Source organism: Eptatretus burgeri, chromosome 6 (genome assembly GCF_056783735.1).
Source record: "Eptatretus burgeri isolate ZD-2024b chromosome 6, Ebu_testis_v1, whole genome shotgun sequence".
In the NCBI taxonomy this organism is placed as follows: Eukaryota; Metazoa; Chordata; class Myxini; order Myxiniformes; family Myxinidae; genus Eptatretus; species Eptatretus burgeri.
This window is the reverse complement of record NC_140966.1, coordinates 42,425,899-42,441,103: the sequence shown is the minus strand read 5'-3', so window position 1 is coordinate 42,441,103 and position 15,205 is coordinate 42,425,899. Positions and strand designations below refer to the sequence as shown.

At 46.2% G+C, this 15,205-nt stretch overlaps 1 protein-coding gene across 2 annotated transcripts in view; it reads right to left on the bottom strand.

Annotated features, from left to right (window-relative positions):
* The window catches only part of LOC147024640 (ER lumen protein-retaining receptor 2-like), a 49,979-nt gene extending 45,620 nt beyond the window's left edge, over positions 1-4,359 (bottom strand). Inside the window, exon 1 of one of the 2 annotated variants that reach the window (XM_085884732.1) lies at positions 4,043-4,359. In XM_085884732.1, the coding sequence (XP_085740858.1) occupies positions 4,043-4,133 (91 nt within the window). In that variant the 5' untranslated portion in view covers positions 4,134-4,359. Of the gene's footprint in view, positions 1-1,329; positions 1,575-4,042 lie in introns of those variants that run through there. The other variant, XM_085884733.1, reaches the window with a different exon arrangement.
* Between the last annotated feature and the right edge of the window lie 10,846 nt (positions 4,360-15,205).

The window sequence follows — 15,205 nt, the reverse complement described above, 5'->3', positions numbered from 1 at the left end:
ACTGAATATTGGTTCGCGGGCGCCAGCAGTGACCACTATTTTCGTTGTGTCTGTGTGTCTGTCTGTCTGGCTGTTTGTGACTCTCTCGAGCATAGCTCCGTGACGTTTGATGTGATTTTGATGAAACTTGGACACAAGCTAGATATCATGGTCTAGTTGTGTCTTTTTGTATGAGGGGCATCCCACGCCCACTTTAACTTTTTATTTATTTATTTATTCTCGATTTTTTTTCTCACAATTTCATTTCCTAGAAGCTGTGCGTCATGTCCATAAGTACAACATAAAAAATCCGATTTGATTTGGTCAATTTTGATGGAACAGATAGGTTTTTACGGTCGGGCTTCCTCAAAAGCTTCCACTAACTCAATTGTACCTATCGTGGCATTGTTCAATAATGCCCGCGAACCATCGTCGCCTCCCAGCTAGTTTTTTATTATATTCCTTTTTTTTGTAACATGGTCTATTCATTGTTAGGTGGTATACCCTGTATCTATTGTCCTGAGTAAAACATTTACATTTATTTCTCCGTTTTTGAATTTTCTATTGCATTATTGGATTTGCATACGATACTGTGTGTTGAAGAGTGGGGGGAGGGGGTGTGAATTGGCATCAGCATTAGGATGTTAACGTTGCTCGGTCACATCTCACTGCTGATACAGGGCGACCGCACACGGGGTACGTATTAGTGTTCCGAGAACATCAATGAGGACCTCCGGAGCAATAGGCGGTACCCCGAGCCCTCGACCCAAGAGCTAGGTCGAAACAGCAGCGATAACTTCCCTCCTCGTCGTGAAAGACTATTGCTGTCTTCTGGAATCTTTGACATCCACTCAGTAATGCTAGCAGACAGGAATGACACCCAGTTTAAAGCCGGTATCTCACTGGGCTGTGACAGCTCTCGACAAAATGCGAACAGGACTCTCCAAAATGTCTGGAAACGTTCGCGATGGTTCTCAATTTGCTCGCGCGAGTCACAGGACGTGTTGCTTGAATTTTGAACATGTTCAAAAAATTTGTGCGACAAATTTTCTCTCAAAAGAGTCACAGAGTCGTCGCGGTTGTCTCGAACCGGTCTCAATTTAGTTTCCGTGAGTCAGAAGGTGCGACAAATGTGAGACAACTTTGTGAGGGATTGGCGACCTATGAAACTAAATTGTGACTGATTGGAGAAAAAAAATGATAATCTGTCCTGGGACCCCTGAGAGCGCGACAAAACTGTGACACTTTGAACAATCAGGCTTGGTCAGCATTCTCCTGTAATCCCACCATCCTGTTCTGCCAAGGCACAGCTCCCACACCATTGTAGTACTCAGTCAGGTACTCTCTTACTCGTTTCCCAACTGCTGTTCCTGTGTTGCCTGATTGCCTCTGGGTTGCATGAAGACGGTTCTCCTGGTGTTGCTGTCTCCATTCCCCTGGTTGCATTTCATGTGTCGTTGGGTCCTCTCTGTCTGCTGCTTGTTAAATTCTGGCAGGATTCTGGTCAGCCAACAAGTTGTGTAGGGCACAGGCTGCCAAGACAATCTTAGCGACAGTCTGAGGTCTCTGCATCATGCATGAATGGAGACACCTGAACCTGAAAACATAGTAAAGTCATTGCATTATTAGAAAAAAAAAATCACTGACCAAATATCAATTGAAAGTTGAAGTCACATCAGTGTTAACAAACTTGCAAAGTCACAGAGTTACCATGAAATGCTAAATATATGTGTACATACCTGTTGGCCAAGATGCCAAAAGCATTCTCCACAATCCTACGGGTCCTGGACAACCTGTAGTTGAAGATGAGATCTGCTGCTGGCATTTCTCTCTTGGAGTGTGGCTTCATCATCCAGCTTCTGAGGGCAAATGCGTCATCACCAACAAGGAAGTAGGGGATATCAGTGTCACCATCTAGCAGGGGTTGACTTGCTGGCAGACCAGCTTTGTTCTGCTCCAGAGCATGGTACAGTCCACACTCTCTGAAGATTCCAGCATCAGAGTCAGCACCATAGGCACCCACATCCACATACATAAACTTGTAGTTGGCATCCACCAGGGCCAGTATAATGATGGAGAAGAAGCCTTTGTAGTTGTAGTACAGACTGCCAGAGTGAGGTGGAGGTTGTATCCTCACATGCTTGCCATCTATGCAACCACAGCAGTGATGGAAGTTCCACTTGTCTGAGAAGCCCTGAGCCACCTCCTTCCACTCCTCTTCTGTTGTGGGACACTTGAAGGCTGTCTCTTAGTAGTGGTCGTAGATGGCTTGGCACACCTCTGGCACAACAATGACGAGGGTGTTTGGGGCAACCCAGAACCCATAAACCAGCGACTTGTAAGAATCCCCAGTGGCTAGATACCTTCTTAGAGTGATGGCCAGCTTGAGTCCAGGGGACAGAGGCTTTCTAAAGCTGGTTGTTTTCTTCTCAAGCCGAGGGGTGAGTTCTTCCACCATGTGGTTGAACATCTCTGGGTCCATTCTGACAAAGTTCCTGAAGGACTTGACATCCCCCTCTCCAAGGTGCTTCATGAGCTTCTCATACATGCCATACTTGTGTCTCTTCAAGAGCCATTCTCTCACCCAAACACACTTCTTTCTTCTTTCTCTTCTGGCCCTCCTTTCTCTGGCTTTGGACTAGGCCTTCTTGACCGTAGCAGCAGCAAGGAGACATGCTGCAGCCTTCAGCATGTCGGCCTGGTCCTCATCCAGCAGGTTCTGCACTTCTTCACTCCGGCCCATCTCGCTTGACGTCTGATGACAATATGATTGCTGGAAAGGAGAGGCCTTGTGTATATATATATATATATATATATATATATATATATATATATATATATATATATATATATATATATATATATATATATATATATATATTTGTGGTCCCGATTTCTTAATTGTCACGCACAGCTGTCGTGCGACTGTTGCACAACATTTGCGCGATGGTCGCGTGGCGGTCACACACTGTGCCAAAAAAATCTCAGTTTTGTCACCTGAACGTCGCGCGAACATCGTGCGACATGTATGCGAACTCCAGGCGAAGTTCATCCCTAATTTCGCCGGGAGTTCGTGGCACATTCGTGCGATATTCGTGAGACATACGCAAATGTGTTTTAGTATAAATTCAGTGTGATTCCAAGTGAAAATTATCGCTGTTTTATCGCAATTTTGTGTCTCCAACTAGTCGCGAGCTGTCGCAGCCCAGTGAGATACTGGCTTAACGTCCATCCGAGGGACGACATTTTGCCAAGCAACACCCTGCCTGTGAAGTATTAATCCAAACAGTTTATAGCTGTGGCAAGAATTGAACCCAGTCCAAAGTCAAAGGTAAGTGTATTAGCGATGCACCATCTTGTAGTGAGGATCATGCAAAGTGAAAATATGATCACCTATATCTTGTCTCAAATCTATGATCCGTCGTTATAGTAATCGCGTAAGGAAATCCATAAAGCAAGGCATAAGCAAACGATGGAAAGAAGAAGAAGAAGAAGAAGAAGAAGAAGAAGAAGAAGAAGAAGTGAAAGAAGAAGTGAAAGAAGAGGAAGAAGAAGAAGAAGAAGTGAAAGAAGAGGAAGAAGAAGAAGTGAAAGCAAAGGAAGAGGAAGAAGTGGAGGAGCAGGATGAAGAAGAAGTGGAGGAAGAAGAAGAAGAAGTGGAGGAGAAGGAAGAATATAAGAGAAAAAACAACAACAACAAATTAATCTGCGTTTCCAAATTTCAGACATTTGCTGCGCTGACAAAGTAAGATGCAATAATTATATTAATATTATTATTAATAATGATAATAATAATGGAACGAATTGCATTTCTTGGAAAAGGTCGTGTTTTTTTATGACGTACAAAACTGATTAAATATAATTCATGACGTAGTGATTATCAATGATATTTTTGACAAGGCACGTCGTCCTCCTGTTGAGTTTAAAATAATGTTTAAATTTTTTTAACCTGGACGAACCTTCGCCCCACAACAGCATTTGCACGAAAACTTTGTTTCGGTTACAGTGATGATCACTCTGAACCAAGAATCCTTCACCATTAAAACATTCATGGCCAACACACCGGCGCACAACCTCGATCTCCACATCTTTATGAGCAGGATGATGATCGCCAAGAGGTGGCACAGATCACCAGCGAGACGGAAGACGTTCATGGTGCTCGAATGAAGATGGAACCGAGATACGTGGCGGACTGAACACTCGGCGATGGAGATTTTTTTTCTTCAACTTGTAATTCTTCGTATCATTTTCTATATTACTCTTCCTTTTCCTTTGCTTATTAATTTTCTTTCGTCGTCTTCTCTTATTTTTTCATTCGATTTTCTTCTCCTTCAAATGTCTTCTTCTTCTTCCTTGACGTATTATTCCTTTCCTCACCACCGATAACTTCTTCTTCTTCTTCTTCTTCCACCCTTTCCTTCCTGGCTTCTCATGAAGTCTTCTTCTTCTTGCATTTCTTTCCTGGCTTCTCATGAAGTCTTCTTCTTCTTCCATTTTGTTCCTGGCTTCTCATAAAGTCTTCTTCTTCTTCCATTTCTTTACTGGCTTCTCATGAAGTCTTCTTCTTCTTCCATTTCTTTGCTGGCTTCTCATGAAGTCTTCTTCTTCTTCCATTTTGTTCCTGGCTTCTCATAAAGTCTTCTTCTTCTTCCATATCTTTACTGGCTTCTCATGAAGTCTTCTTCTTCTTCCATATCTTTACTGGCTTCTCATGAAGTCTTCTTCTTCTTCCATATCTTTACTGGCTTCTCATGAAGTCTTCTTCTTCTTCCATTTCTTTGCTGGCTTCTCATGAAGTCTTCTTCTTCTTCCATTTCTTTCCTGGCTTTCCATAAAGTCTTCTTCTTCCATTTCTTTCCTGGCTCCAGAAAGTCTTCTTCTTCCATCTTTTTGTGCCATTTGTATTTATGACTTTATCCCTTCCCTTTTGGGCCATTTTCTGTTTATCTTTGGCTTTTCTGATAATTATCATCATTTTGTAATCTTTATTTCAGCTTTTTTTTCCTCCTTTATGGGACATTTGAATGTTACTGTTAATAATGTTTATTAGTTCATAGATGTCATTCTCCATGGGGTTGTACACAAAATACGCAATTATTTTTTTTTTACCTCACTCTTTGATTATAGGAGGAAAACCACGAGATAACCTTCCCGGGTCAGATTGCGGTAGTGTGTGTCAGGGTGGTGCTGAGGTGTCGTCCACCAGACGGCGGTCTCCTTGGGTTAACCTGAGGCGGTCCTTTCGGGTGGGTGCCTGGAATGTCCTATCCCTAAGAGAGGATGATCACCTGTATCTGTTATCATCTGAGCTCAAGCAATTGGACATCGGTATTGCAGCACTCTCTGAGGTTCGGCGACCGGATAGTGGTGAGATCATGGTGGGTGGTGACACCTACCATTGGTCTGGTCACTCTGATTGTTACCATTCCAAAGGAGTTGCTGTTGCTGTGTCCAATAAGCTGACCCCAATGACAATTGAGGTAACACCGGTCAACGAGCGTATTATGAGACTAAGGATTCGTCACTCCTTAGGTGTCATTTCCCTGGTCTCTGGTTATGCTCCGACTGAGGCGAGTGATCTCACCGTGAAGGATGCATTCAACGCCACGCTCCAGTCTGTGGTTGATCAATGCCGCAGCGGAGATACACTTCTAGTCTTGGGGGATTTCAATGCATCGACTGGAACTGATAGGGACGGTTATGAGACGTGTGTTGGTCTCCATGGGTCTGGATCTGTGAACATGAATAGCACTAAGTTCCTTGACTTTGCAAGAAAGACTTAGGGTGGCTGGTTCATGGTTTCAGCGCCCACAAGCTCATCTCTGGACTTGGTATTCCAACGCTGGCAGTGTGGCAAAGGAGATTGACCATGTCCTCGTTGATGGTCGCTGGAGGATGACCCAGAACGGCAGGGTCTACCGGAGTGCTCAGTTCCTCAATAATGACCACTGGCTTGTTGTAGCAAATCTTAAGTTGCACCTTAAATCTGGGAGAATGGTACCATCCCAGCTGAGGCTGGATGTTGGCAAACTCAAGGATGAGAGGGTAGCTGAGGAGTTTGTGAACAGGCTGAGTGGGGATTTGGGGAGGCTGGGTACTTTTGGGAATTCTGAAGAGTTGTGGAGTGCCTTCAAGACCACCGTCCTTGATGTTGCAGGTGGATGTCTTGAAACTCACCAAAGGACAAAAAAGAAGAATTTTGTGTCTCGAGGGACACTGGATACCATTGACCGGAGTGACAGGGCCAGGCTTAATGGCAGAGCTGAGCTGTTCAGGGAGTTGAGGCATGAAACTGTATGTGCGCTGAGGGTGGACAAGGAGGCCTATGTGCGAGGTATGTGTGAGGGGGTGGAACATCACCTGTGGTCAGGTGAGTCTCATCCTGCTTACAGGGGAATTCACGCATTGCGTTCCTCCAAGCCTGTCCCTCGGTGTACTGCATTTCGAGCGGAGGGTGATGGCCCCTTGACAGAGGAGTCCGAACTGAAGACCCGTCGGGCCGGTTACTTTCAGAGCTTGTACCAGGCTGATCCACCAGCTGTTGAGTTGGATGTCAGTACTGTTAATATCCCAATTGCTGACCCTCCAATCAACTGTCATCCTCCTTCATTTGTGGAAACACAGACTGCAGTGATCCAGTTGAAATGGGGGTAAAGCTCCTGTGATCTGTGGTATCCATGCTGAACTTCTCAAGGCTGGTGGAAATGATGTACTCATGTCATTGCATGCAGTTATGTGCTATGCCTGGAACACAGGCATTATCCCAACTGATTGGAAAAAGGGCCTTGTTACCCCTCTCTGGATAGGGAAGGGTGATCGCCAAGACTGCAACAACTACTGAGGGGTTATGCTGCTCTCAGTGTCGGGCAAGGTCTTTACTCGGAAAATTCTTGATAGGGTTTGCCATCATCTGCTTGAGCACCAGCGTCCAGAGCAGTCAGGCTTTACACCAAAGAGGTCAACGATTGACCGTATCCTTGCTCTTTGGGTCCTCACCGAATGCAGACGAGAGTTTTGGCAGGGGCTGCTTGCAGCCTAGGTTAATCTCTGTGAAGCGTTCGATTCAGTGAATCGGGATGTCCTCTGGAGGATTCTTAGTCTTCGTGGGGTGCCACCAAAACTGATCAATCTGATATCTGAACTATACTGTGGTATTGAGAGTGCTGTGAGATGTGGTGATACCATCTCCGACTTATTTCCAGTTGCTGCTGGAGTTTGTCAGAGGTGTATATTGGTTCCTACACTTTTCAGCAGTTGTCGGGACTGGATTCTGGGGATGATGTTGGAGACATCAAGCTGCTGTACATCATTTGGGAATGTCAAGATCTCTGACCTTGATTTTGCAGATGATGCAGTCAACTTTGCAGAGACTGGAGATCCTTTTGTGGGCACTTGAGTTGCTGAATGAAGAGTCAGAGCTGCTGGGATTACGGGTTTCCTGTGTCAAAACTAAGATCCAGGCTTTCAATGACATATCGGATGCTGCTATCTTATCTGCCCCTGTTTGTGATGAGGAAGTTGTGGTCACAGAGAGATTGACTTACCTTGGCAGTGATATTTGTGTCTCTGCTGGCTGTGATCTTGAGGTCAATAGACATCTGGGCCAGGCCTGGGGAGTCATCAATTCACTGGATCATGGGGTGTGGCGCTGCCGGTACCTGTGCAGGAGGACGAGAGTCCAAGTCCTCAGGTCCTTGGTGCTTCCAGTCTTGCTCTATGGATGTGGGACTTGGACTCTGACCAGGGATCTGAGATGGAGACTTAATTCCTTTGGCACCAGGTCTCTTCGGAGAATCCTTGGCTATCACTGGTCGGACTTTGTGTCCAACTAGCAGTTGCTGAGAGGGACTCAAATGAGATTTGTTACCTGCATAGTCTGGGAGTGTCAGCTGCTTCTGTATGGACATGTGGCTCATTTTTCTAACACTGATCCTGCTCATCAGATTATCTCAGCGAGGGAGCCTCGTGAGTGGAGGAGGACAATGGGCCGACCACATGTCTCATGGTTGCAGCAGGTTGATCGGCATCTCAAGGAGATGGAGATGGGCCAGGCATCTGCCTGGGGGATGGCCAGGCGGAGGCCCCTGGAGTACCGGCGGAAAGTATACGCAGCGATGTGCTGCTCTGGCGCATGCTCCCATATCTGATCTCACCTGATTCATTTGGGGAATTGGTGCGCATATGCTAATGGACTGCACGATACGCATGACATTAAGGAGAGATTCGTGTGCAGATTTAAGATGGGAAAACAAGGATGAAAAGCTACCTTATCCCACACAACACATGTTGAGCCATCTTGATAAAAATGCCAGGGGCATAAAAAGGCCCCTTTTATGTGGTATGTGCCATGTGGCAAACTATAGGAAAGAAGGGACATTGCATAGTTTGTAGAAAATGCCAAACAATAGAAAAGAAGGGCCATTCCATGGCTTGTGGAAAAGGTCAGATGAAAGAAAATAAGGCACATTCAAAGAATATTGTGTGCGTGCTGTACTTCCCCTGTGCTCTTCGGTGGAAGCAATTTATGCGCGAGTAATGTTCATCATCAAAAAATGACATCATCAAAAAAAATCACACTTGTTTACCATAGGAAGTACTTCACATGTGGCAAGTTTCAAGTTTTAATTTTTTCATGAGCAGTTACGGAGATACAGAGGTACAAAGTTTGTCCATTTTTTCCAACATGCCTGCCACACCTCATGACCCATGACGTCATAATTACCATAGAAACATTCTACATGAGTAGTTGCACCAATGGTGAAAATTTTATGTCAATCGGTTAAGTAGTTGCAGAGAAAACCGAAAATTAGCATGGACATTAGCATGGATGCTGAAGGCACCTGGGGATGACGTGTGCTGAAAGGACGTATTCAGTTTTCACTCTGTTTGTTTGTTTTCTTTCTTGTTTGTGTTTATTAATTGCCGGAATCCTTCAGATTTCAGCAATTATGTTGGTCGGTTGTATATGTTATTCTGTGTCTGTGTGTCTGTCTGTCTGTTTGTTTGTGTGTTTGTTTACCCTGTAGCAGCCACACCGTTTCAGCGATCATGACCAAACTGGGTACAGACATCGGCCATGGTCCAACTTAGACACTTGTCGTTTTTGGTGAATCTAGATCAAAGGTCAAGGTCACCGAAAAACCGAAATACTTATTTTCGCAATAACGTCCGCTAAAATGGTCGTATCGACTTCAAACCCAATCCAAAATGTGCATCTTCCAATACTGCATCCAACCATATGTCTCATTGGGGTGTCACACCCAACACCCTTCTTAGCGGTCGGGGGTCGAATGCCAGGGGGGTCGGGTCAAAACTTTCAAATTGCGATAAAAACGCCATTTCAAATCCGATTGACTTCCAAGTTATGATCATGACCAAACAAAGTGCTATAACTCATTAAACAGTAGCACTATCGACTTATAAGAACCAAATTGATTTCCAGGTTTTTGTTTTTTCAGAGATCATGGAGAAAGAAAAAGTTAGTCCAGCAATTCCTTGCTCAACGAGCAATTTCATTTGTGTGTTTGTTTACCCTGTAGCAGCCACACTATTTCAGCGATCATGACCAAACTGGGTACAGACGTCGGCCATGGTCCAACTTAGACACTTGTCGTTTTTGGTGAATCTCGGTCAAAGGTCAAGGTCACCGAAAAAACGAAATTCTTATTTGTGTGTGTGTCTGTGCAATGGCGGACATTCTGATCTGTGAACCCCAAACACAAAATCATCAACTGGGCAGTCGCGGCTCAACGTCCACACATAATTTTGTTTGTTGGCATGCGTGTGTGTGTGTGTGTGTGTGTGTGTGTGTGTGTGTGTGTGTGTGTGTGTGTGCGTGTGTGCGTGTGTGCGTGTGTGCGTGTGTGCGTGTGTGCGTGTGTGCGTGTGTGTGTGTGTAATGGGGACGTTCTGATCTCTGAACCCCAAACACAAAATCATCAACTGTGCAATCGGTCAAGGCTTAACTTCGACACATAATTGTGTGTGTGTTTGTGTATGTGAGATCGGGGACATTCTAATGTGATCACCAAAAATATAATCAATTCATTCAAGGATTATCTTCTGCACACGTCACAATGGACCATGGCCACGCCCCCTTCTCATCGTTTCTCTTCATACCTGAAGGTGTATACGTTTTATTTTTTTTTCCTCCAATTAATCTCTGCCGGTGAAAACCACATGTCCCGTGGTTGATAACCACCACGTGTCTTTTGTCTTTCAAATTTTTTACACCAATGACAACAAGATTTTAAAATGTTCAGTGTGATAAGTTGGGACACTGATGACTGACATTACATCGAGCCGTGTGTTCATTTAACTCACTCGATCACCCACTCCCTCCATTAGCGGCAGCATGGGTCTTGTTACTTGGGGTATAAAAATAACAGTAGATCTTGATTCTGGTCCGTTATTCTGTGGTGGACGAGATAAGAAGAGAATGCATCAAGGGTGTTGGGATTCCTCCAAATTTCTTTCAGTTTAGTGTTAAACATCACGACCGACTGTTTAAAAAGGTAAATCATTCGTGTTTGTGGTTTATAATAATTTTTTACTTCTCTTCGGTGTTTTCCATGAAACACCACGATAAAATATATATATATATATATATATATATATATATATATATATATATATATAGTTACGGCTGTGGAAATTCGCAAACCACCATTCATGTCCCGTAGGTGAGATATCTCTTAAGTACATGTGTAGTTAGCCCCAAACCCGTTGTTTAGAGGGAATAAATGTGATTCATTCGCCTGCGATGCTTTGAGATAGCCGTTTTTCTGTTCTATCTTTATTTTGAACCAACCACGCTCCAACCGTCAGACAACAACAACAACGCCAACAGCCATGACCTTTACCTTCACAACTCGCTCCCGCAAACATCGCATCACCGCCATTCCAAATGGCACCATGGCCATCGGCCACCGCCGGAAACCCTCCACCACCTTCACCTCTCTCCTTCTACGGCCATTCCCGCACCACCTGTGAGCACCGAGCGTCGGGCTGTCCTGGGCTCGTACAAGATATGCGCCGAGCCGCGAGTGCAAATAGCGGCCTATCCGAGGAGAATTCGGATCAGGAATGCTACACGCCCACTTCTGATCCGTCCAATGAGGAAGCGCGGGGCGGCTTGGCCCCGCCTCCAGGCACGTCTGTCTGGAATCGAGATATGCAAATTCTAGGATCAGGGGAGATTCACGCCCCTTTTCCTCCGTCCAATCGGCGAGCGTGGCTCCGCCCTCGAGGAGATCCTGATCCGGAAATTTGCATATTGTTTTCTCCTGCCGGCCTATAAAACGGCGAGCGCGAGGCGAATGAGAAGAGTTGTTGCGCAGAGAGTTAGTTTTTTTGGTTGGAGTTGTTGCGAGGTAGTCAAGTCAGGTTGGAGAGCGGAGTGGAGTCGGGAGGCGAAGGCGTCAAGGTGGTTTTCTGCAGTCGGCTGAGGAGAATTGGGGGAAGAGTCCAAGGAGCTCGGGTCTGAGGCAGGGAAGACGGCGGTCGGCGACGAGGTCGCGGTGGGATCGCTCGTTGTGGGACCCAAGCCAGCCAACCATTCTCCTTCCCCCAGGGCATCAACAATTCCCCGCCCCCCCCATTTTCCCCCGCGCTGAGATAGTGCGAAAAGGGGGCCCTGTTCCCACCCCACTCCAAGCGGTGCCAACGAAACCCGCGAAGGAGCACGAAGTCGGGGCACCGCCGCGCAGCCACATTTGCGGCTCATCACGAAGACGCGGGTAGGACCCCCTTGGTCTCGTGGGCCTGACAGCTCCTTCAGGTCCCGTGCACACATTGGCCTACGGGCCCGTCTGCCCCCTTGCCTATGAGGGTGGCTTCTTTCCTTTGCTTTTGAGTAAATGTGTGTCGGCGCCAGTCTGGTGAAGTAAAACTGTTTAAGTGTTGCCGTGTGTCGGTCTTAGTCGGTAGTATCTCTGCGTCATTGTTTGTTTTGTTGCATTTGATATATGTGCATTCTGTTTGGCTGTATATGTGTGCTCTCCGTGTGCCGCGGAATAAAAGTGCTTGTGTGAACTTGTTCCCCGTTTCGCTGCGTCCTTCCCTTTGTTGAATCTCCATCTTGCTTCACGTAACGGGTTCGTCGTGGGTTTGAATCGCCTGATAATTCACCGGAACCGTCGAGGCCGACGATAACACCGCTCGGTTATCCCGATAGCACGGAACGGACCGCTTAAGCGGCCCGTGTCCGGAGTTGACCTGCGGCGAGGTGCGATCGCCCGGTTTACCATCCGCGTGGGTACTTAGGTAGATCGAGTTTGGCGAACAACCCTATCCCACGCGGGTGGCCGATTGGCACGATTGTGGTGAAGCCGAAAGGCCCACCCGTGACTAGCTCCCGGCGTTAGTCCGAGAGGGTCACGACATAATTGTCCGTCCGGTGGGCGACGTGCCGCGATTCGAGTCACGTGGACGATCGCACGCCGGCGGGCGCGAATTCGCAACACTGGTGTCAGGTCGTGGGACACAAACCTATCCCCCTCTTCGCAACACTGGTGTCAGAGAGCGGGAAAACAAACTCTCCTGTCTCCAGCTAAATTCACGGGGAATCGGTCCAGGGGTGAGAGCAGCGACCCCAGATTCCCTCCAAATTACGAGCAATTAAAATTAACCCCTTACGAGAAATAAGATGGAGTCTCAAGGCGAGCGGGTGCCGGGGGTAGAAATGTATATGTGTAGAAATGTAGGATCCATGGCCCAGGTCGGTTCTTTTTATAATTATAACCCCACCACTAACTGTGGTCAGTGGGAGCGGCTTGAGCACGAACTTTGCCGGCAAACGGAGTCGCACAATGGCAGCACGATCGCACCTCAGCGCAGCACGCAGCGGGCTGATATTAATAGCACAACTAACGGCACAGCACGAGGCGTGAGCTTCCAGTCACGTGGTCACGGCATGTTCCATGGCAGGCATGGGAGGATGACTATGCGAGCATTGGCAGGCTTCAGGCACAATTGGGGGATGTCTTGGAAAAGGTGAAGCGTTATGAAGAATATATCGAGGAGGTGCAACGTGGAGTGGACGAGTCACAACGGCACGCAGACGAGCTTCAGAAAAATTATGTGTACGGGGGGACACAGCGATTGGACGATTTACTGGAACGAATTCGGTGGCAAAAACATGACTTGGCCAATAGAGTCGACAAACTATGTGGGAAAAAGAATTTGGTAGTGTTTTATACCCGTCAGTTGGAATATGCGAAGAGCAAACTGAACAAAAGAATAGAGGAACAGCAGATTGGTATCTCCCAGGATAGGAAACAATGGGAGGAAGAATGGAAAACCGAGCTCAAAAAGAAACAAAAGGAGCACGACTTGGAAGTAAAACAACTAATGGAAAAATTATTGGAGGAAGCAAGGCGGTTCAAAGAACTGGAGGGGAGAGTGCGGGAAATACAGTTGGAAGAGAAAAAATGTGAACACGATGGGGAGTTGGAACAATTGAAGGAAGAGATAAGAACAGGCAATCAGGAAAGAGAAAGCCTAGAACGGAAGATAAAAAGAGAAGAGAGACAGTGGAATAGGAAATACAAAGAACAAGGAATGAGACAGGAGAAAGAAATCCGTCAATTAAAGGAAACGATGAGATTGCAGAACGAGGAACAAGAGAGACAGTGGAATAAAAAACTGAAAGAGTATGAATTTGAAACTGAACGACAAAAGGGAAAAAATAGGTTGGAATACGAGGAGAAGTTGAAGGAGCAAGGAATGAAGCAGGAAGTTTGATGTCTGCTTGGAGACCCTGCCAGTCAGCCTGAGTGAAATGCCAGACTCGACGGTGCTGAGGTGGTTCTCTGATAACAGCCAGAGAGATGTCTGCTTTGATAAGAATTTTGACTTTATTTAGCTTTGAATAAATTTCACTTTATTTAGCTTTTCGACCACTTTGACTTTATTTCGCTTTTCGAGCTAAATAAAGACATTGTGAAGATTTTCCCATCAGATCTGCACTGGTAACTCTCACATCACCACGTACATCGTCCAGATTATCTATGTCGATATCCAGCAGCTTCAGATGTGTAGGAACAATTACCGTGACTTTCGCTTCAGTATCGGGCAGAAAAGTCACTTGTCCGAGGGGGTCGTCATCAAAATCTGAGAGGTCGATCTGAATACGCAGTGTGCTGTCCGGGTGAACCCGAGTGGTACCCGCGACCGGCACCACTTGATGAATGGCTGAATTGGATGTTGTCATCCCTGTGGCTCTGAATTTCCAGCACTTTTCCAAAATGTCCAAAAATATCGCATTTCTGACACTTGTTGCGTTTTGCAGAGCATTTGGTCCTGTCAGAGTATGGATTGCCACCACACCTGTCACAATAATAGGTGTGTGTGTGTGTGTGTGTGTGTGTGTGTGTGTGTGTGTGTGTGTGTGTGTGTGTGTGTGTGTGTGTGTGTGTGTTTAATGGGGGACGTTCTGATCTGTGAACCCCAAGCACAGAATCATCAACTGAACAATCAGTCAAGGCTTAACTTCTGCATAAAATTTAGTTTGTTGGTGTGTGTGCGTGCGTGCGTTCGTGCAATGTGGGACGTTCTGATTTGTGAAACCAATTCAAACACTTTGAGCATTCATTGCGGAAATTTTTCTGTAAGGCTCACTTAGCTGCGCCTGGATGGGTTTGAGGGTTGTGGAGTATCGGCTGAAATCCGAATCCTATCCAGGTTCCTCCTGATGACTCCATCCTTGGTCTTTATTTCTTCAGGTTCTTTCTTGGTCTACCGTTTCATTAAGACAGTCCATATGTTTACATACCACGACTATATTTCCATTAGACAATGCCACACCAACCGGGCGTAATGGCATGCGCCTGTAATCTGGCTACTCGGAGGCTTGGGTTGGAGGATCGCTTGAGGACGGGAGCTCTGTGCTGGGCCGCGCTATGAGAGGGTGTAGGGCAGCCCGGAATCATGACGAAACCCAATCCTTATCCCTGTGTCGTAAGAGGCGACCAGGGTTGCATCAGATCAGGAAGGGCATCCGGCGTAAAAACTAAGCCAAATCAGTATGCAGATCATAACGGATGATCCGCTGTGGCGACCCCTAACGGGAGCAGCCGAAAGACGAGCAACAACAACAACAACAACAACAATGCCACACCAAATACAGTTTCCACTTAAATTGATTATGGTGACCAATGAGCCATTTAGGTCCAATTCCCGGGATTGAGTACGAATACGGGATCGAGTGCATTCATGACACGTGGGA